This window comes from Manis pentadactyla, chromosome 4, assembly GCF_030020395.1.
Source record: "Manis pentadactyla isolate mManPen7 chromosome 4, mManPen7.hap1, whole genome shotgun sequence".
Classification (NCBI taxonomy): domain Eukaryota; kingdom Metazoa; phylum Chordata; class Mammalia; order Pholidota; family Manidae; genus Manis; species Manis pentadactyla.
The window spans coordinates 16426396-16448271 of NC_080022.1; the positions used below are offsets into that span (position 1 = coordinate 16426396).

The following is a 21876-nucleotide window of genomic DNA, read 5'->3' on the forward strand; positions in this document are numbered from 1 at the left end:
AGTGGAACAGAATGGAGAGTCCAGATATTAACCCAAGCATATATGGTCAATTAATGTACAATAAAGGAGCCATGGATATACAATGGGGAAATGACAGCCTCTTCAACAGCTGATGTTGGCAAAACTGGAGACTTGCATGTAAGAGAATGAAACTGGATTACCGCCTAGCTCCATACAGAAAAGTAAGCTTGAAATGGATCAAAGACCTGAATGTAAGTCATGAAACCATAAAACTCTTAGAAGAAAGCATAGGCAAAACTCCCTTGGACATAAACATGAGCAACTTCTTCATGAACATATCTCCCCAGGCAAGGGAAACAAAAGCAAAAATGAACAAGTGGGACTATATCAAACTAAAAAGCTTCTTACAGCAAAGGACATCATCAATAGAACAAAAACGCTTCCTACAGTATGGGAGAATATATTCATGAATGACATGTCTGATAAAGGGTTGACATCCAAAATATATAAAGAGCTCATGCACCCAACAAACAAAAACCAAATAAGCCAATTAAAAAATGGGCAGAGGATCTGAACAGACACTTCTCCAAAGAAGAAATTCAGATGGCCAACAGGCACATGAAAAGATGCTCAATGTCACTAATAATCAGAGAAATGCAAATTAAACCACAATGAGATATCACCTCACTCCAGTAAGGATCGCCACCAATTAAAAGACAGACAACAACAAATGTTGGCGAGGTTGTAGAGAAACAGGAACCCTCCTACACTGCTGGTGGGAATGTAAATTAGTTCAACCATTGTGGAAAGCAGTATAGAGATTCCTCAAAAAACTCAAAATAGAAATACCATTTGACCCAGGAATCCCACTCCTAGGAATTTACCCTAAGAATGTAGGATCCCAATTTCAAAAAGACATATGCACCCCTATGTTTATCGCTGCACTATTTACAATAGCCAAGAAATGGAAGCAACCTAAGTGTCCTTCAGTAGATGAATGGATAAAGAAGATGTGGTACATATACACAATGGAATATTATTCAGGCATAAGAAGAAAATAAATCCTACCATTTGCAACAACATGGATGGAGCTAGAGGGTATTATGCTCAGTGAAATAAGCCAGGCGGAGAGAGACAAGTATCAAATGATTTCACTCATATGTGGAGTATAAGAACAAAGAAAAACTCAGGGAACAAAACAGCAGCAGAATCACAGAACCCAAGAATGGACTAACAGTTACCAAAGGGAAAGGGACTGAGAGGCTGCATGGGATGGAAGGGATAAGGGCAGGGAAAAAGGGGCATTACGATTAGCACACATAATGTAGCGGGGTATCATGGGGAAGGCAGTATAGCACAGAGAAGACAAGTAGTGATTCTATAGCATCTTATTACCCTGATGGACAGTGAATGTAATGGGGTATGTGGTGGGGACTTGATAATGGGGGGAGTCTAGTAACCATTATGTTGCTCATGTAGTTGTATATTAACGATACCAAAATAATAAATAAATAAAAATAAAAGAACATAGAGAAGGCCTCACTGATCATGTGGCCTTTGAACAGAGTCCTGATGGAAGTGAGACCCTGCATACACATATGTGAAGAAGTCTTGAGGATGAGCATGCTTAGTGTGTTCCACAATCAGCAAGGCAGGCAGTGTGCCAGGAGCAGAGTGGGTGAGGGTCAGAGTGAGAGAAGAGGTTCGTGAGCTAGTGATAGCCGGATTACGAGGAGACTGTAGACCATGGTAAGAACTTTGGCTTTTACTTTGAGACCAGAAGCCACAGAGGATTTAGTACAAAGAGGTGACAAAGTCTGGCTGTGTGCTAAAAAGACTATTGGCAAGTTAGTAAGGTGGGGTATGGGTAGTGCTAGGAAGAGGTGGAGGCATGGAGACCAGTGAGGCAATTGTTGCAGGAATCCAGATATAAGGTGATGGTGGCTTGGACTGACCAGAGTAGAATCTGTGGAAGTGGTAATAAGTAATTGGATTTTGGATATATTTTGAAGGCAGAGCCTACAGGATTTATAAAGGGTTGGATAAGTGGTATGAGGAAAAAAAAAAAAACAGGAGTCAAGGACGCCTTCTAGGTTTTTGGGCTGAACATCTGGAAGGGTAGAATTGCTGTGAAGTGGCAGGATGGCAGGAGAGTTTTGAATATAAACTTAGGAAATCTATCAGGCCTCTAACTGGAGATGTTGAGTAGGTAGTTGGAGATGTGCATCTTGAGTTCAGAGAGATTTTGAGCTGGAGTTATAAATCTGAAAGCTGTTGGCGTCGACTGGCATTTCCAAGGTATGGAATCAGATGAGAGAGAAGATAAGAAGTGAGATGACTGAGTCCTAGAGCATTCCAAACTTTATAGGCCAGCGTGATGCAGAGGTCCCAGTAAAGGAAACTGAGAAAGCATGGCCAATGACGTAGTAGGAGGAAAAAAAGCAGGAAGAGGGGAAAATGCATTTTAAGAGGAAGGGAATGGTGGCTGGTATCCAATGCTGCAGATAGGTCGAATGAGGTGAGGACGTTGTATTACAAATCTCTGTGTATGTATCTGTCTCCTTCAGTTGGCTGAGAACTCACTGGGAACGGGAACACATACAACACTGTGGTGACGTACAGCTTTGAAATCAGTGATATGGGCATGCCATCTGATGGCTATTTATCCTTAGGCTGGTTCTCTCCATCGCTCGTAGCTTCAGTCTCATCTGTGAAATGGGGAAGATAGAGTATCTTTTCCCTGAGTCACTGTGAGGATCAAATGAGACCATCTAGATGAAGCACTAAGCATAATCCCATTCACATAGTTAAACACATGACAATTATTATCATTGTTACTGATTTAGTATACCTGGCACAGTGCCTCTCCCTACTGACCAACATTTACTGAGAGAACGAGTGAACTGCCTTTTTGTTTGTTTGTTTTTGTATTTCATTAAAGGTGTTTCCCTGTGTGTCTGTGAAGTATTAACATGGTCTTTTTTGGGTTTCTCTAGAATCTTGTGCTGATTCTCACAAAGTGGATTCTGGAAGGAGAGAGAAAGAGAAGTCCTCAGGGCAGTGCTGATCAGGGCGATGGAGCTGCCCAACTATAGCCGGCAGCTGCTGCAGCAGCTCTACACTCTGTGCAAGGAGCAGCAGTTCTGTGACTGCACCATTTCCATTGGCACCATTTACTTCAGGGCCCACAAGCTTGTCCTGGCTGCTGCCAGCCTCCTATTCAAAACCCTGCTGGACAACACAGACACTATCTCCATTGATGCATCTGTGGTGAGCCCTGAGGAATTTGCCCTCTTGTTAGAAATTATGTACACTGGCAAACTACCTGTGGGCAAGCACAACTTCTCCAAGATCATCTCTTTAGCCGACAGCCTACAGATGTTTGATGTGGCCGTTAGTTGTAAAAATCTTCTGACCAACCTCATAAACTGCTCTGTTCAGGGTCAGGTGGTGAGAGATATCTCCATACCATCCTCAGAGTCATTCAGGAAGGAATCAGAGAAGCCAGAAGAGGAAATCCTTTCCTCTGAGGGTGCTGGAGAGCCTCATTCTTCCCCAGAGGGCTCCACCCCTCCAGGGGTCCCTGTGAAAGCTGAGACGGAGGAAGCAGTCCATCGGGTAGCACAAGACATGAGTGTGGACCCTTCCACTGCCCGGGAGGTGCACAGGAACGCAGATCCAGTGGAGATACCTCGTGCAGCTGAAGTTTGTTCCCCCTCCCCTGTTGCACAAACCTTCAGTGAGGCAAAGGAGGCAAGCCCAGAACCAGGTAATATGCACTCAATAGTTGTTTAGTAAACTGTTCTTCTGTTGTCAATTACTAGATTCAGTGATTTTCATGAATTTTTTTGTTTCACTGATAAATTTACCAAAAACCACCAAAGAAACAAAATCTAGGCCAATCCCACGCAAAATCCAATGCAGCACTCCTCTGGGGCTTTTTATTTTAAAAGTGTCTGTGTTTTTGAATGTTGGAAGTCTGAAGGTGAACTACAGAGCAGAAAAGTAGTTTTGAAGTAACAGGGTGCTATGTTTGATACTTACTGTTTTGACCAGGATGAGGATGGCACAGAGGAGGAAGCTGCTCAGAGACACTGTCCTCTGTTACTCATAATGATGTGCCAGGTACCAGTTATAAACACAGTGGATGATGGAAAGGTTCTCAGACAACTTAAACTTTAAAAAATCATTTTGAGTAATGAATCACATTTTTTTTGGTTTTGTTTTACATTCAGAGTATGAGAGGCAACAGTACCAGCTAAGTTTTCTTCTAGAAAATGAAAATATCTTCTCAGATGCACTCTTGATTTCCCAGGATGTCTTAAAAAGACTAGAAGAATGTTCAGAAATTAAAGGTGCACAGAAGGAGGTAGGTCCTGTTTTATTTGTTTGCTAGTTTAGTATTCTCAGGATACCAGATCAGCTTCCCATATCGGGCAAAAATATGAAAATGCAAAATTCCCCAGGGTCTCAATTATTTCAAACTTAATTATATGTATTTTTTACATTTATTCCTTAAAGGGAAATCTCGCATAAGTACTAGGAAAGATATTTTCAATAAGAAGCTGTATTTTGATTGCCAGGTGAACCCCAGCTTACAACTGGTTCTGATCCAGGATCATAATGATCACACCATTCCCTCCTGATTACTGAAGGGTAAAACGAGGCAGAAGGTAGTCATGCTTAACCCCACATCAGAGATTGAGTAATAAAAACAAAAACAGCAAATACTCAAAACATAATACAAAAAGGATTTACTATAAACTTATATACTTATATAGTAAATCTCATCCAATGTTTAGGAATGCAATGGTCATTTTCAGACATAAACCAATAATGGTGAACATTTATTGAATACTTATACTTGGTACATGTTATTTAGTCCTCACAAAAATTATTAAGGCAGATACTATGTTACTCTTTTTTATCACCGTTTTATGGATGAGAAAACTGTCTCAAAGAGGTGATGTAACTTGGCCAAGGTCACAGAGCTTGTGAGACTCTGAGCAAGAATTCAAACCTAACATTCTGACTGTAGAGCTGTTCTGTTACACACTGAGTTATACTGCCTCCCAGTGTGTATGTATAAATGTTTAGGAATTGCCTGACAGAAAACTGCCATGTGGTTATCATGCTCTATTTCTTAGCTGACCTTTTCTTTATTCAGTGCATCAGGGAGGTGCATTACCAACAGTAGGCTGTCTTATTACCTAGTGGCTCACACCTTGACCCTGAGGGATTGACTCCACCTTGTCCCTGTGCTTCCTGTTCTGGGAGGGACTGAGGGGGTAAGAGGGCACCGTCCCTGCAGGATTGCTCATCTGATGGGGCCGGAGTGGGGATGACTCCCATGTTGCCGTAGGCAATTTAGTATCTCTTAGTTAATGTTATCCAAGCAATAAATGCTTTTTACTATTTAAATATTTCCATGATTCGTAGAAAGTCACTTAAAAAAAAAAACTCAAGGTCAAGTATTTGTTTTAACCATGGTTAATTGGCAGGTGGCTATAAATTGTTTTCCTGAGAGAGAAGATGTTTACAAGACGGCTAACCCTGAAGACTCTAGGGGAGTTTTCAAGTTGGAAATCCTTGGTGCTCTTTGAGCTGATTATGCTGAAGGCCATTATGGTTTTATATTTTTGCACTTGGATGTTCTCTTAACTGTTCAATCCATCATTTTTGTCACTAGTTTGTTACCTTGATAGCTTACAGACACACCTCTTCATTTTCTCTCTTCAGACTTCCTCTCCACTTAACTTTGGTTACAGAGAGGAAGCATTCTTCTTTAGATCAACAATACTCAAATTATTAGTGTCACCTGTGTATTTAATTGAACTGTCTTATGCATTGTTTTTCTAACATTGGTATATACCTGAAAGTGTCTGGCACATAACAGGTCCTCAAGAAATGTTTGCTGTACATGGATTCATTCAACATTCTCCCCCACCCTATAGCTGCCGCCAGTTCTTGTACTAATCTTTTGATAGCAATAACATTAATAGTACCTTAAAAGAAACTGATTCACGGTTGGTGATCATTATAGGCTTATGTTATTTCTTCCCTGGTTTTAGAGTCCAGAGTAAGAAAGAGCTCTATAAATCACTTGGTAGCTGTATTTAAAATGGATTCTGTTATATTCCATAATAAATCTTTCAGCTGCAGAAAGAAAAAGAGAAAAAATACTTTAAGAACATGAGATTATTTCAAACAATAAGGCTTCTCTCTCACTTACCAACTTTACATTTCCCTGTATGGCTCCGGAAGATGACTGGTTAGCCAGAGACGGGTAAGATTCCTCAAGGGAGGAACAACCTAAGACAGGCACAGTCACAGAGGGGCCATCAGGTGAGAAATTGGGAATCAACAGAGGTGAGGCTTAGAACCTCACCCCCCCTGTTCTGAGAGAAATCTTCTGCATACGTGGATGTTTTATTGCCCTTGTCTAGCTTGGATTAACACATAGTCTAGAGGCACACACCTGATCATCTACATTTGCTCTCTTACAACACTAAACTATGTTTTCTACCTTTATCTTGTATCTACCTACCACTTCAGCATTTTATTAAAAATAATAATAATAAAGAGAGAAATGTGGTATCCACATATAAGTCAAGTATAAAAATCAAATGAGTATGCATATTTGAACTGACTGTTTATAGTTCATAATGCAGGAGCAAAACCAAAAGTTTCTGGGATGACTGCCCTTGTACTGTTCACCATGTAACTTATTCACTATGTAAGAATTTGTTCTCCATGTAAGAACTTGTTTGTTACGCTTCAGAAGATTGGAGACTGACGAAAATTAGGCTTGGGGTGGATTAATGATTGTGCATTGAGCATTGACTCCCCTATACAGAATTTTATTGTTGTTAACAACCATTTGATCAATAAATATGAGAGATGCCCTCACAAAAAAAAAAAAAAAAAAAAAAGTACACACTTCCAATTGTAAAATAAATAAGTAACCGGGATGTAATGTATAGCATAAGGAATATAGTCAAAATATTGTAACAACTTGGTATGGTGATAGCTGGTACCTAGAATTATCATGTATATAAATGTTGAATCACTGTGTTGTACACCTGAAACTAATGTAATACTGTGTGTCAACTACCCTTCAATAAAAAATAATTATCTACAAAAAAAAAATAATAATAATAATAATATAAAGGAAAGGCCGTTAGCAGAACCATAAAAAAAAAAGAAAAAAAAGAACATGAGATTAAATTAAAGTACAAAGTTGGGAGATCCCTGCACCTCTCTCTTTTCTTTCTGTTAGACAGTTTTATTGAGGTATGATTGATGTACAGCAAACCATACATATTTAAAGTATACAGTTTGATAAGTTTTGAAACCTGAAACCATCCCCACAACCAAAATAATGATCATGTCATCCATCACCCCTAACATTTTCTTCATGCCCCTCTGTAATCTTTCCCTCCTGCCCCTCTCCACTCACTCATCCCCATGTAGTACTGATCTCAGTTTGCATTTTCCACAGCATTATAAAAACAGATCCATGTAAGTCTGTATTCTTTTTGGTCTGGCTTCTTGCATTCAGCTTAATTATTTTGAGGTTTATCCATATTGTTGCATGTTTATTCCTTTTTATTGATGAGCAGTGTTCCAAGGTGGGATATACAATTTATCCATCTCTATCATTTAATCTGTGTAGGCCTTAATTTCCTAATTTATAAAATGGGGATGTCATCACCTGCATTGTAGGATAATTGTGAGATTAAGATTATTTATGTGAAATTCATACTAAAATGCCAGGCATACAGAGGAGGCTCAATAGGTGGCAATTGCTATTGTTTTTGTTTATACACTAACTCAGTATTTTTAGACTTACTTGACCTTAAAACCCCTTTTTTACTTAATGCCTTATGATTTCCTAGTGCCATGGTCGTTTACTCTGACATAGAAGATGGTTTGCTGTTACTTTAAGTTTAATTTTGCAAGTCATCCTTCATATAGGTACATTCCCATTTAGGAGTACCTTCCTGAACTATAGATACAATGTCTCACGCAAAGCCCTCAGTCTCTACGGCTTTGTTAAAATGTAAGATGTACACCTGCAGACCTCATTTCCAGAGAGTCCGATTCTTAGTTTGTGGAACTTCGGAATCTACATTTTTAGCAGATTCCCCATTTGCTGTTTAAGTATCTGTAAGCTATATTTCTGAGAAGCACTGCTGGAGAATTTGTTGGCTTAGAAAATTCTTAGTACATGATGGCAAATGTCACCAGTCTGTGCTGATGCAGATCAGTGTTTTGAGGGGCCACCGACTCCTCATTTTTTCCCAAGTGTTACTCCTTGTTTACTCCTTGATTCAGCGCATATTTACTGAGCAACTTGCATGTGCCAGGCATTGAGCTAGTTGCTAGGAAAATAAATGTAAAGACTGGATCCCTATTCTTATAAAGTGTCGTGACAGCAAAGAAATCCTGCCACACACGTAATTATTTTTTGGAGTCACCAAACTACAGCAAATCACCCAAAGGCCTCGGTGTTGAAAGCATGTAAGAAGTGCTCACTTGGAACATCATTCTACAGTTCATCTACAGTTGTTCAGGTTGTTTGGGTTTTGTTGTTTGTTGTTTGTCTGTTTATGTATGTTTGTCTCCCAAGGAGCTTGGAATGCTTTCTGTCGCTAGTTGTTGTTATTTAGCTAATCATCATAGCATTAAAAAGACAGCTTAACATTAAAAATTATCTATGCTTAGATGTCTAATTGTGAGGCTTGTTACAGCTTGTGAATGATGTTCTTGTTGAGATGGGCTGGCCTGTTGCTTTTCTGAAGGGCAGCCATGGGTGTGAATCTGGCCTGGGCTGAGTTGAGGAAGGACACCCCAAAACACTGTCCTGATTATTTTATTTCCTGAGATAAATGATGAACGGTGGCAAAGCCATTCCCTGAGCAGTGATTGCGGCAGCATGAGAAGAGGCTGGGCGGCTTGGCTTGTGTGAAACCAAAGCCAAAACTGATCAAGGAGAAACAACCTGGGTGCTGGGAGGGGAAAGTGTCTTCTCCCTGTCTTTATCTCGTGTAATATCTCCTGCCCGTGAGAAGAAGCAGGTGCTGACCTAAGAGGCTTTCCGGCTGAACTGAGTAAAACCTGTATTTAAAGGCAGACTCCTACTTTTTCTCAGCTCTTAACGCTAGAACTTTTAATTATCTTTCTTTATTTCTAGCCATGTCCCTGCTTTTAATTAATTGTGTATATAGTCAAGTGTATCTTTGACTTGAAAAAGGAGGTAACTTTTTCTACTATTGATTTCCTTCCTGTTTGATCCACTTTTCCCCTTAAGTTCTAGAAAGACTCCCAAAGCTGAAGACCTTGCAGCATTTTTTTTTCTACTTCAACTTTGTTTCAAAGGCAAACAAGTCTCCTCTCCTACGTGAATCTGATGTTTTCAACTGAGTCAGTACTGTGGAGATTTATAGGCTGTGTTTTGTGGACTGTGTTCCCTGACAGTGTAGGGTAACCCTCTTGAGAAGAGAGTTAATAAGATTCATTTTAGAGGCCTGTGAGAGATGAAAATAAGTTGCTGTTTTTTCAAATCTCTTTTCTGCTAATTTTAAGTTTAAGATATGGAAACATACCCTGTTTTGAGAGAAATCTTCTGCATCCGTGGATGTTTTGTTGCCCTTGTCTAGCTTGGATTAACACATAGTCTACAGGTACACACCTGATCATCTACATTTGCTCTCTTACAACACTAAACTATGTTTTCTACCTTTATCTTGCATCTACCTACCACTTCAGCATTTTATTTAAAAAATAATAATAATAATAATAAAGGGAGAAATGTGGGATCCACATATAAATCAAGTATATTCATATTTGACCTGATTGTTTATAGTTCATAATGCTTGATCAAAACCAAAAGTTTCTGTGATGACTGCCCTTGTACTGTTCACCATGTAAGAACTTACTCACTATGTAAGAATTTGTTCACCATGTAAGAACTTGTTCATTATGCTTCAGAAGATTGGAGACTGACGAGAATTAGGCCTGGGGTGGATTAATGATTGTGCATTGAGCATTGACTCCCCTATACAGAATTTTATTGTTGTTAACAACCATTTGATCAATAAATATGAGAGATGCAAAAAAAAAAAAAAAGATATGGAGCCATAGATAGAAGGGCTTGTGGTTCTATGGCAAGGGATTTTATTCAGTTAAACATTTATTAAGCACCTATTATGTACCAATGTCTGTAATCATTGAGACCAGGAAGAATGGTACAGATTGTCTAAATACTTACTACTCAGTGCTCACAAGGATGTTGATTCAATAAGTCCAGTAGAATCGGTATAAATAGATTTGGTTACACTCCAGATTTGGAAGTTGCAGCTAGTAAAAGGGGTGCCAGGTAGGTGGGATAAGCTCAGTGTTTCATCCAGGGACTTTTGTTTACTAGCCATGCAACCTTGGGCGGGTTATTTCCCCTCTCTGACTCTCACTGAAGTAGTTGTAATAATGCTTCCTAGGACTGATGTGAGGAATAAAGTAGATGGCACATAGCACAGTGTCTGGCATAGGGTTGAACTGTTGTGGTCTGTATCATTATTGCCATCATCTGGCCCTTGGTATTCGGGGAAGCATGAGCAAATGAGTATAGTAGAACCCAAACAAACCCGAAGGCAATGGGAAAGTAAGTAAATTTAATTAAAAGAGCTGAGTGTAAGTGAAAAAGTAAATGGTTTTTCCTATAGAACAGTGGGAAAGGAAACCGTCCCATCTTTAAATACATGGTTTGTAGTTCACTCATAAAGTACTTTGATTACACGTGTGACCATGAATTGGTATGAATTTTTTTGAAGTACCTTTAACTCTTGAGAATCAGAAGAGTTCCATATGTATGGTTAAAGAACAGAACTGTTTCAGTCCATCTCTTAAGAGTTCTGTTATGTGACAGCAGTCAGTGAACCTCAGCCTGTTGCAATATGTGACACCCTTCTGTTTAGGCAGATAACACTATTTCAGAAAAGGGCTTCCTCCGCTGCGAAGCCCCAGGCAGCTTAAGGGGCTGATGGAGTAACAGTTAAAACATGGGCTCTGGTGCAGGTCCCCGTTAGGTTCTAGAAGAAAGAGCAGAGAGCAGGGCTGTCCTAGCAGCTTACTGCTCCGTCCTGGCCTTTGATCAGCCCACCCCAGCTTGTCATCCCAGATGGTCACACCCTGGTGTCACTGCTGAGCAAGGGAGTTAACAAATGTTTTAATTTCACTGCTGAGCAGTTCTGCAGAGGAGGAGACAGCAGAGAGGATAATGAGAAGCACATCAGATGCCAGCATTGATGAAAGCTTCTCTTCCCCACTGGCTCAAATGATAACTAGACAAATTGGATACTGAGAAAGGTGGATTTGGGCTATTCAGAGAGCTTCAGGTGAAAAAACCACTGGTCTGGACTAGCATGAGATGGCTATATGCATTATTAGTTAAGATGCATAAAAGGAAGAAAGGAAAGGCAAGATAAAGCAGAAGAAACATGTTAACAATGAGTGGGGTCTGTATTAGGGGTCTATTGATATGTAACAAGTTACTCTAAGTTTAGCAGTTTAAAAGAACAAACATTTATTACATCACAATTTTTGGGGTCAGGAGTCCAGGCATGCTTAGCTGAGTCCCTGGCTCAGCGTCCCTGGCAGCACTGCAGTTAAGGTATCGGCCAGACTGCAGATGTCTCGAGTCTCAGTTAGGGGACTGTCTCTTTCTAAGCTCGCTCACGTGGCTGTCGGCAGGCTTCAGAAGATCACTTCCAAGCTCACTCACTGACTGCTGGCTGGAGACATTTAGCTCCTTGCCACATGGGCCTCTCTGTAGGGCCACTCAAAACATGGCAGCTTGCATCCAGAGCAGAGACAGAGAGCACACATAGACAAGACGGAAGCCGTGGTGACCTGGAAGAGACATCCTATTACTTTTGCCATATTCTCTTCCTTAGAAGCACGTCATTAGGGTCAGCCCAAGGGCATGAATCCCTGGGATATTGGGAACCAATTTAGGGGCTACTTACCTCAGGTCCCTACTGTTGTCAGGGAAAAGGCATTCTAAACAGATTTTAGGTCACTAACAAAAACATGAAGGTTGAATAAATGTGACCGAAGGGGATTAAGTATTCAGTGGATGTCATTACCCCATTTGTTTTATTAATAGAGACAAGAGATAATTGTTTTTAAAATAGAGACAAGATGAGTTAACTTTAGGTTCATGGAAGTTATTTAATCCATTATAATCTGTGTCGATTACTAAACTGTGTTTTATCTAAGTTTACTTTGTAGATGACTAAAAATCATAGGAACCTTTTTCCCCCCCCTTTAAGTTTAATTTAGCTTTATAAAGCCATTCTGTGATCAGGAAACAAGCTAAAGCAAAGCCAAGTAACAGAGAATCTAACTTATTTATAATTCCTGTTTATTTGGGAGGAGATGGGAAAGATAAAAATCTTTCTATACAAAAATTTTAAACGTATGATTGCCGCCAGAATTTATAATAACTGTGTAGCTGAATTTTGCAACTGAACTCTGCATGTTCATGAAATCCTTCGTGCTGTGTATTTGGGATGTGGGGTTGTGTGTGTGTAGAAACTATAACTTTTTGCTCTTTAAAGACTTGTGAGATAACTTATTTAAATAGTATTAACACACAAGAAAAATTAAAGGTAGGCTGTAGTTTTGCCAAGCAGAAATATACAGACTTATATGCATGAAATTAAGTTTTGGCTCTAGATTTTTTTCAAATTATTTCATGTCATTCATCATATTCAAATCACTTCAAATTATTTAATAAACTAGAAATATTAATCTTGCCCTCCAGTTGGCCTTCCTCCCATTTGTGTGAGAGATACTATTTTTGTTTATTTCATCACTGGAGTTGTTGATGTTTTATACTCTAGTGGAGTCTAGATGGTGACATGTGGTGCTGAGACCTCTGAAGGATGAGGCACTTCTAGTAGAAACTGTGTGGCTCTAAACAGAAAGGATTAGAGAGCTGGTTTGCAGCATTATCTGTGTAAAGGTGATAGTTAAAACTATATATCTGAGAGCTTTTCACAACAGAGAGAATAAAGGGGGAAAAAATGAGTTGAGACCAGTCTGAAGTATTGCCTATGGTTATGGATTTGGAAGGATTAGTGAGGAATGCTGAAAAGGAGTGGTCAGAAAGGTGAGTGCTTATCTAAAGTGCCTCTATATTGGGAAATGAGATTGTGACACAGAGGCAAAAGTAATGCCAGATACCACAGAAAAGCCAAGAAGGCGGGTGGCGATCAGATTTTGAGGATCTTACTTGCTGAATCTAAGGAGAGTGTGGTTCTTCCGGCTAGTAATCTCTCTTTCTGGTTACTTGTGTTCCACAGGCCATAATGGGATGTCTTGAGGGTGAAGAAGGACATTCAGCATTCCAGAGAATCCTGAGTAAAGTAAGAGCTAAGAGCCTGGATGTTCAGACTGTTGTGTCCCTGTTGCGGCTGTACCAAGATTCGAATCCTGCGGTAAAGGCAGCCTTGCTGGGCAGAAAGCTGGAAGAGGTAGCAGCAGTGCAGCCACAAGGTAGGAGATTCTACCCTCCTGAGCTGACTGAGTTTTATTCTGGGAAGAAGCTGTAAAGTTTGCTCCAGTGGTAAGTTTCTTCAGTGGCTTTGTTACTGTTAAGTGAATTTCACATAAACTCTACGTGTAATAACAGAAGCTGCATGTTAACTAGACACGAATTAAATTTAAGTCTCTATTTCTAGCTCCTAGCTAACTAGTCTGACACCTTGAAGTTGGAGAATATCATCAATGCTCTCCTGCCCTTCAAAAAACCACATGCCCAAATCAATGTTACGAGTGCCCAGGGTGAACTGGTTGGCTGACAGCACTTAAAGGCTGACGTCTCTCTCGTTTGGGTTAGGTACAAAGCAGTGGCCTTGCCAACCAGAAAGTTAACCTCTGGCTGGCTCTGCAGCTTTTGTGTTTCGACAGATAAATGAAACATTTTTCCTTTCATAGAGTTTAAACGGAATAATAAAGTATTTTCCTCTCCAAAAAGAGATTCTGCATTTGGGTGCTCAAAATAGGCTGAGAATCACTTTCCTATTCTGTTAGATCTCTCTTGACAAACCATGCTGTCATTTTCTTCAAATTGACTAGCTTCTGTTGTGTGTCTCTAACTCTTTCTCCCCCAGGGAGCACCGAGGAGGGAAAGACCTTGTCTGTTCTGTTACTAGAACACAAAGAGGACCTGATCCGGTGTGTGACACAGCTGAGACCTATTGTGGAGTTCCTGGAGACCGCCAAGGAGGAGTTCCTGACTGGCCCTGAGAAACGGGTAACTGTGTTGAGCATCTCTTCCTCCCTTCTGATTTCATACAGCACTTTTTAAAGCCTCTTTGGTGGCACATAGCACTTTCTACCTTGCAGTAATTTTGTGCGTACTGCATAGTAAGCTCCTTGAAGCTCAGATTCTTGATTCATGCCTCTTTGCATCCCTTGCAGCAGCTTGTTGAGGGTCTTGCACATTGTAGTCATACATGAAATGCTCAGATATGGCGATGGGTGGATATTCCTGCTCTGATTCAAAGAGTTTTTAACAAAAAATAGTTGCCTCAAGAGTTAACATCATTAGGTGCATTTGTAATTATTATGATACTTTTCCTCTTTACATTAAGGACACACTGTTCATCTGTAGAAAATTGGGGAAAACAAACAAGAAGACAAAAAAATTCAAATCTCCTGCCATCTCGCCTCTCAGAGATGATGACTACCAACATTGTGGAGCATGTAGTCCTACTTTTTCTCATTTGGATCATCCTGGAATAGGGATGAACAGAATGTACAATTTTATGACTTGGGGTTTTTATTTGATACATTATGAATACATTTCCATCCCTATAATATGGATTTGGGGACCTATGTTGTATTCTGGCTGATGGACATACCATAACTCATTAATTCTTTATTGTTGGGCATTTGTTTCCAGTTTTTTCCTTTTTAAGTGATGTTGCAGAAAACATCCTTGCACACAAATTTGCATAATTCTCAAATTATTCCCTCAGTATAATTTTTAGGAGATGTAATTTTGGAATAGAGAGTATAAAAATTTTCAAGTGTTTGATATATATTGCCAAATTGCCCTTCAGGAAGGTTGTACCAATTTACTCTCCCACCAGCGAGCAAAATCCTCATAAAACTGCTAGCATGACTTCTCAAGTCAACTAGATAACTGTATTTGTTGGTGTTACTGATTTCAAGTTTGTGCTAAAAATATTTTTATATCTGGAAGGAAGGAATAGGGGCAGAGAACTTCTGTGGCATCAATTCCTGAAACTGGAATTGGCTGGGAAGTGGCTTAAATACTCAGGAGAAAAAATGTTTAGAAACCACTGGTAAAATGGCTAAGCACTAGATGAGTAGTAAGGACTGGATCCTAGATTTTCTTTTTCTCAGTGATCTTATATTGCTATTTTTTCGTAGAAAATGGGAACAATCTTTAATCTCAGAGTTGTATTTTGCAAGTTAATTATGTTTAAAATTTTTTAAATTCCTTTGACCTTCTTAAAGAAAGTTAATATACAAAGTCAGGTTAAACCTCTGCTTTTTTCTTATATTTCAGATTATAGGTAATGTCAGGCACTCAGTTTAAGTAAGTTGCTTATAGCTCAAGAAGTACCTGATTCCTTGTCTACAGATTTCATTCGATTATTCATACCAACCTTTTCCTTAGCTAGATTGAATATGTCCCTTGAACTGTTTCATTACCTTGGTAAAACAAGGGAAGAGCCCAGACAGCTTCATTCTCTGCAGCAAGGCAAACCATGCTGTCATTTTCTTATGTCACTTTCAGTTTACTGGACAGAAAGGGCTGAAGCAGAAGAACTTAAATTAGTTATAAATCACAACAACTTCTTTGGATTGGGGTTCAACTAGAACCTCATTAAGTTACTCCTTCTCACAAAAATTGAAGCAAAATAATACAGTGGGAGTGGAGAGGTGAATGCTGTTTAATAGCTGCAGCATCTGGGCGTCCTGTGGAGCACTCACCCAGGCCTGTAGAGCTGCTCCTCGTAGGGAGTGATGCTCATCCAGGCCCCGTGGTCCTGAGGTATATATGCCTTGGATTCTGCACCACATGGTAAGTAGGAATATCTTCACTTCAGGATTGGAAACAAATAGAAAAGTAGTAATTACTCCAGGTGCTTTCTCTGTGCCATGCCGCATGCTGAGGACCTGTCAGATGTTACTAAATTCTACCCTCGCAACAACTTTATGAATCCTGGACATTTATCCTGATTTTAAAGATGATGAAACAGACACTTAAGAATGCTAAGCAGCTCACCCAGAGACACCCCTGCTTGGAGCCAGTACTGGAACTCAGACTTCTAAACAAAGAACGTTCCTTTAACCACTATGCATACTGCTTCCTAATAATATCAATGACCACCATTATTTAAAGATAACACATGTCCCAGAAGCTGTGTTAGGCTCTACAAGTAACAACTTCATTTTATAGACTCTTCATAAACAACTGTGCAAGAGTTGATATTATTATTTTGCAGATGAGGAAAATAAGTTTCAAATAATTAAATAACTTGCCCAAGATCACATAGGCAGTAGATCCTGGAACTGGGGTTCAAACTAGGTCTATCCTCTGGCTTTAAAGCCCATACCCACTCTTAACAGTATCTAGCAGCCTCATTATGTGTTAGGTATGATAGCACTGACATCAGTATGTTTTTAGTACAAGCTCTTAAATGTTAAAATATGATTCACTTAGTAGAAATCGAATATATTTTAGACTTTAAACAAAGAGAATGACTATGTTCTGTACCGACAGGGAATATGACAACTTAATTTATAATATGTACATTCCTTTCATATATATAATGTAGATATTCCTTTCATATTTATAAAATTAATTTGGTTTTAGAGCTGAATTCTTGATTTTCAGTGGGGGTTAATGTGATAATGGCAGTCCTCTGTCATGCTAACCATGGCTGATCCGCCTCACTGTTTCTCTTGAGAGCTGGCAGTTTCCCAAAGGAAAGCTCAAAATTCAGTTCCTATTGAGTCTGTAGAGTGTATGTACTGAAGTAATCCCCTGCATTATCAGTTCTGTCAGAGTCAAGTTATGCATATGAGTCACAGTCCATTCAGAAATATTTCTTTTGTAATAGGGAAATATCTGTAAAATAACTGTACCATGTTTTGTTTTTTCAACCTTTTGCTGAACATTTGCTGGTACCCTCTGGCCCAGAAAATCCTCTAGTACACCAAGAAAAAGGAATTGTGGGATGGGATGATGACTGGAGCAGATAATACATGGCCAGTGAGAAAGAGATGGATAAGAAAGAATCCACAAGAAAATTAATCCAGAAATGCACTTCACATTTGTTATTTTGGAGGCCACAGACTAATGTGTAAATTATCTGGGCATTCAAATTGCTGTGCAAATATCGTACAAGGAAGTAAAATAACAGAATTGCTCTGTAATTGCAGGCTCTACCACTGCCGTATACTTTCTTGAACAGAGATTGATAAACACTATCACTGTATTAATTAATTGTCAGTCTGTTTCTCACGCTTAGTATCTGAACAAACCAAATCTAAAGAACTAGATGTTAGCTTGCCGCTCTGCCATATAGGCCTAGTGTAAGTATATTTTCACAAAATGCAAATTGTTGGAGGCAAAGAATATATACAGACCAGCAGGTGAGAAAGAATTTCATAGAACTGTTTGTTTGGAGACTGTTTTAGATTTTTACTGAGACAGAATAAGGAGGAGATGATGAAAATGTGATAGAGACCAGTAGAGGAGCAGGGCACATAATGCCATCTTGCTGGGTTCCAGTGGTGTGTCCGAAGCACTTAGATGGCTGGTGACTGGTGTCTGCTTGGTTGCTTGCCATGCAGGTGGTACTGAACTGCTGTGAGAGCGGGACACCCAAGGAGACAATAGAAAATCTGTTGCAGAGAATGTCTGAAGAGAAAACCCTGACAGCCGAGAGTTTGGTAAAACTCCTTCAGGCTGTGAAGATGACGTTCCCAAACTTGGGCCTGCTGCTGGAGAATTTGCAGAAATTAGCCATTTTGCCGAACACCACAGGTATTAGTTAATTATTGACTCTCTGGACTAGAACCACTCCTACAGAAAATTATAGCTTAGAACAAACACCCTTTTGGCTCCATGCTGGGGAGATGAGATAATGTTAAGAGATACAGTTTCACAACAGAAACTAGCTGCCACAAGTCAGTGATTCTCAGTGCTTCTCAGGCTAAGCTCAGAAATCAAGAATTGCTCTTCTCCATGTAGCCGCCTCATGATGTTCCTATGGTGCAGGGTTGGTTTGTGTGGCTTTCCCTGTGCTATCATGTGTCACCTGTGACTGCTTGAGGAGCAAATGAGCTTACAGAGCTCAGGATTTTATTTTATTTTATTAATTTTTTATTAAGGTGTCGCTGATATACACTGTTATGAAGGTTTCACTTGAAAAACATTGTGTTTACTACATTCACCCATATTATCAAGTCCCCTTCATACCCCATAGAAGTCACTGTTCATCAGCCTAGTAAGATGCCACAGAGTCACTACTTGTCTTCTAGATTCTACACGTTCTTCCCTGTGATCCCCCCTACACCATGTGTACCAATCATAATATCCCTCAATCCCCTTCTCCCTCCCTTCCCACCCACCTTCCCACACTCCTCCCCTTTGGTAATCACTAGTGCCTTCTTGGAGTCTGTGAGTCTGCTGCTGTTTTGTTCCTTCAGTTTTGCTTTGCTGTTATAACAACAACTCTACAAATAAAGGAAATCATTTGGTACTTGTCTTTCTCTGCCTGGCTTATTTCACTGAGCATAATACCCTCTAGCTCCATCCATGTAGTTGCAAATGGTAGGATTTGTTTTCTTCTTATGGCTGAATAATATTCCATTGTGTATATGGACCACATCTTCTTTATCTGTTAATCTACTGATGGACACTTAGGTTGCTTCCATATCTTGGCTATTGTAAATAGTGCTGCAGTAAACATAGGGGTGCATATGTCTTTTTGAATCAGGGATCTTGTTTTCTTTGGGTAAATTCTTAGGAGTGGAATTCCTGGGTCAAATTGTATTTCTATTTTTAGTTTTTTGAGGAACCTCCATATTGCTTTCCACAATGGTTGAACTAATTTACATTCCCACCAGCAGTGTAGGAGGGTTCCCCTTTCTCTGCATCCTTGCCAGCATTTGTTGTTCCATGTCTTTTCGATGTTGGCTATCCTAACTGGTGTGAGGTGATATCTCATTGTGGTTTCAATGTGCATTTCCCTGATAATTAGTGATGAGGAGCATCTTTCCATGTGCCTGTTGGCCATCTGAATTTCTTCTCTGGAGAATTGTCTGTTCATATCCTCTGCCCATTTTTTAATTGGGTTATTTGGTTTTTTGTTGTTAAGGCATGTGAGTTCTTTATATATTTTGGATATTAACCCCTTGTCCGATATTTTGTTTACAAATATATTCTCCCATACTATAGGATGTCTTTTTGTTCTACTGATGGTGTCCTTTACTGTACAGAAACTTTTTAGCTTGATGCAGTCTCATGTGTTCATTTTGCTTTTGTTTCTCTTGCCCGAGAAGATGTGTTCAGAATGCCTTAGAAGATGTGTTCAGAAAAAAGTTACTCGTGTTTATATTCAAGAGATTTTTGCCTATATTTTCTTCTAAGAGTTTTATGGTTTCATGACTTACATTCAGGTCTTTGATCCATTTTGAGTTTTATTTTTGTGTATGGAGTTAAACAATAACCCAGTTTCATTCTCTTACACATAGCTGTCGAGTTTTGCCAACACCAGCTGTTGAGGAGGCTGTCATTTCCCCATTGTATATCCATGGATCCTTTATCATATATTAATTGACCATATATGCTTGGGTTTATATCTGGGCTCTCAGTTCTGTTCCACTGATCTATGGGTCTGTTCTTGTGCCAGTACCAAATTATCTTGATTTCTGTGGCTTTGTAGTAGAGCTTGAAGTCGGGGAGGGTAATCCCCCCTGCTTTATTCTTTCTTAGGATTGCTTTGGCTATTTGGGGTCTTTGGGGTTCCATATGAATTTTAGAACTATTTTCTCTAGCTTGTTGAAGAATGCTGTTGGTATTTTGATAGGGATTGCATTGAATCTGTAGATTTCTTTAGGCAGGATAGCCATTTTGACAATATTTATTCTTCCTATCCATGAGTACAGGGTGTATTTCCATTTATTGGTGTCTTCTTTAATTTCTCTCATGAGTGTCTTGTAGTTTTCAGGGTATAGATCTTTCACCTCCTTGGTTAGGTTTATTCCTAGGTATTTTGTTCCTTTTGATACAATTGTGAATGGAATTGTTTTTCTGATTTCTCTTTCTGCTAGTTCATCATTAGTATATAGGAATGCTACAGCTTTCTGTGTATGGATTTTGTATCTTGCAACTTTGCTGAATTCAGTTATTAGTTCTAGTAGTTTTGGGGTGGATTCTTTAGGGTTTTTTATGTACAATATCATGTCATCTGCAAACAGGGACAGTTTAAATTCTTCCTTACCAATCTGGATGCCTTTTATTTCTTTGTGTTTTCTGATTGCCATGGCTAGGACCTCCAGAACTATGCTGAATGAAAGTGGGGAGAGTAGGCATCTTAAGATGTTCCCTATCTTAAAGGAAAGGCTTTCAGCTTCTCACTGTTAAGTATAATGTTGGCTGTGGGTTTGTCATATATGGTCTTTAGTATTTTGAGGTACTTGCCCTCTATACCCATTTTGTTGTGAGTTTTTATCATGAATGGATGTTGAATTTTGTCGAATACTTTTTTGGCATCTATGGAGATGATGATGTGCTTTTTTTCCTTCTTTTTGTTAATGTGGTGGATGGTGTTGATGAATTTTCTAATATTGTGCCATCCTTGCATACCTGGAATAAATCTGACTTAATCATGATGGATGATCTTTTTCATGTATTTTTGAATTTGATTTGCTAATATTTTGTTGAATATTTTTTACATCTATGTTCATCAGGGATATTGGTCTGTAGTTTTCTTTTTTTGTGGTGTCTTTGCCAGGTTTTGGTATTAGAATGATGCTGGCCTCATAGAATGAGTTTGGAAGTATTCCCTTCTCTTCTACTTTTTGGAAAACTTTAAGGAGGATAGGTATTAGGTCTTCATGAAATGTTTGATAAAATTCAGTGGTGAAGCCATCTTGTCCAGGGGTTTTATTCTTAGGTAGTGTTTTAACTACTATTCTATTTCATTGCTGGTAATTCATCTGTTCAGATTTTGTGTTTCTTCTGGAGTCTGCCTTGCAAGGTTGTATTTTTCTAGAAAGTTGTTCATTTCTTCTAGGTTATCCTGTTTTTTACCATATAATTTTTCATAGTATTCGCTCTAATTCTTTGTATTTCTGTGGTGTCTGTAGTGATTTTTCCTTTTTCATTTCTGATTCTGTTCATGTGTGTAGAGTCTTTTTTTCTTGATAAGTCTGGCTAGTGGTTTATCTATTTTGTTTATTTTCTCGAAGAACCAACTTCTGCTTTCATTGATTCTTTCTATTGTTTTATTCTTGATTTTATTTATTTATGCCCTTATCTTTATTATGACCCTCCTTTTACTGACTTTGGGTCTCATTTGTTCTTCTTTTTCTAGTTTCGTTAATTGTGAGTTTAGACTGTTCATATGGGATTGTTCTTGTTTCCTGAGGTAGGCCTGTTTTGCAATATACTTCCCTCTTAGCACGGCCTTCGCTGCATCCCACAGATTTTTGCGGTATTGAATTATTGTTGTCATTTGTGTTCATATATTGCTTGATCTCTGTTTTTATTTGGTCATTAATCCATTGATTATTTAGGAGTGTGTTATTAAGCCTCCATATGTTTGTGGAGTTTTTTGTTTTCTTTGTGTAATTTATTTC

At 39.1% G+C, this 21876-nt stretch overlaps 1 protein-coding gene across 3 annotated transcripts in view; it reads left to right on the forward strand.

Moving 5' to 3' along the window:
* The window catches only part of ZBTB40 (zinc finger and BTB domain containing 40), a 100981-nt gene that overhangs the window by 47894 nt on the left and 31211 nt on the right, over positions 1 to 21876 (forward strand). For all 3 annotated transcript variants that reach the window (XR_008996921.1, XM_036914623.2, XM_036914625.2), the window contains exons 2-6: positions 2958 to 3730; positions 4197 to 4330; positions 13329 to 13521; positions 14139 to 14281; positions 17863 to 18055. Coding sequence is in view for 2 of the 3 variants with exons in the window: in XM_036914623.2 (XP_036770518.2) it covers positions 3037 to 3730; positions 4197 to 4330; positions 13329 to 13521; positions 14139 to 14281; positions 17863 to 18055 (1357 nt within the window). In the remaining variant the exon portion in view is untranslated. The remainder of the gene's footprint in view (positions 1 to 2957; positions 3731 to 4196; positions 4331 to 13328; positions 13522 to 14138; positions 14282 to 17862; positions 18056 to 21876) is intronic.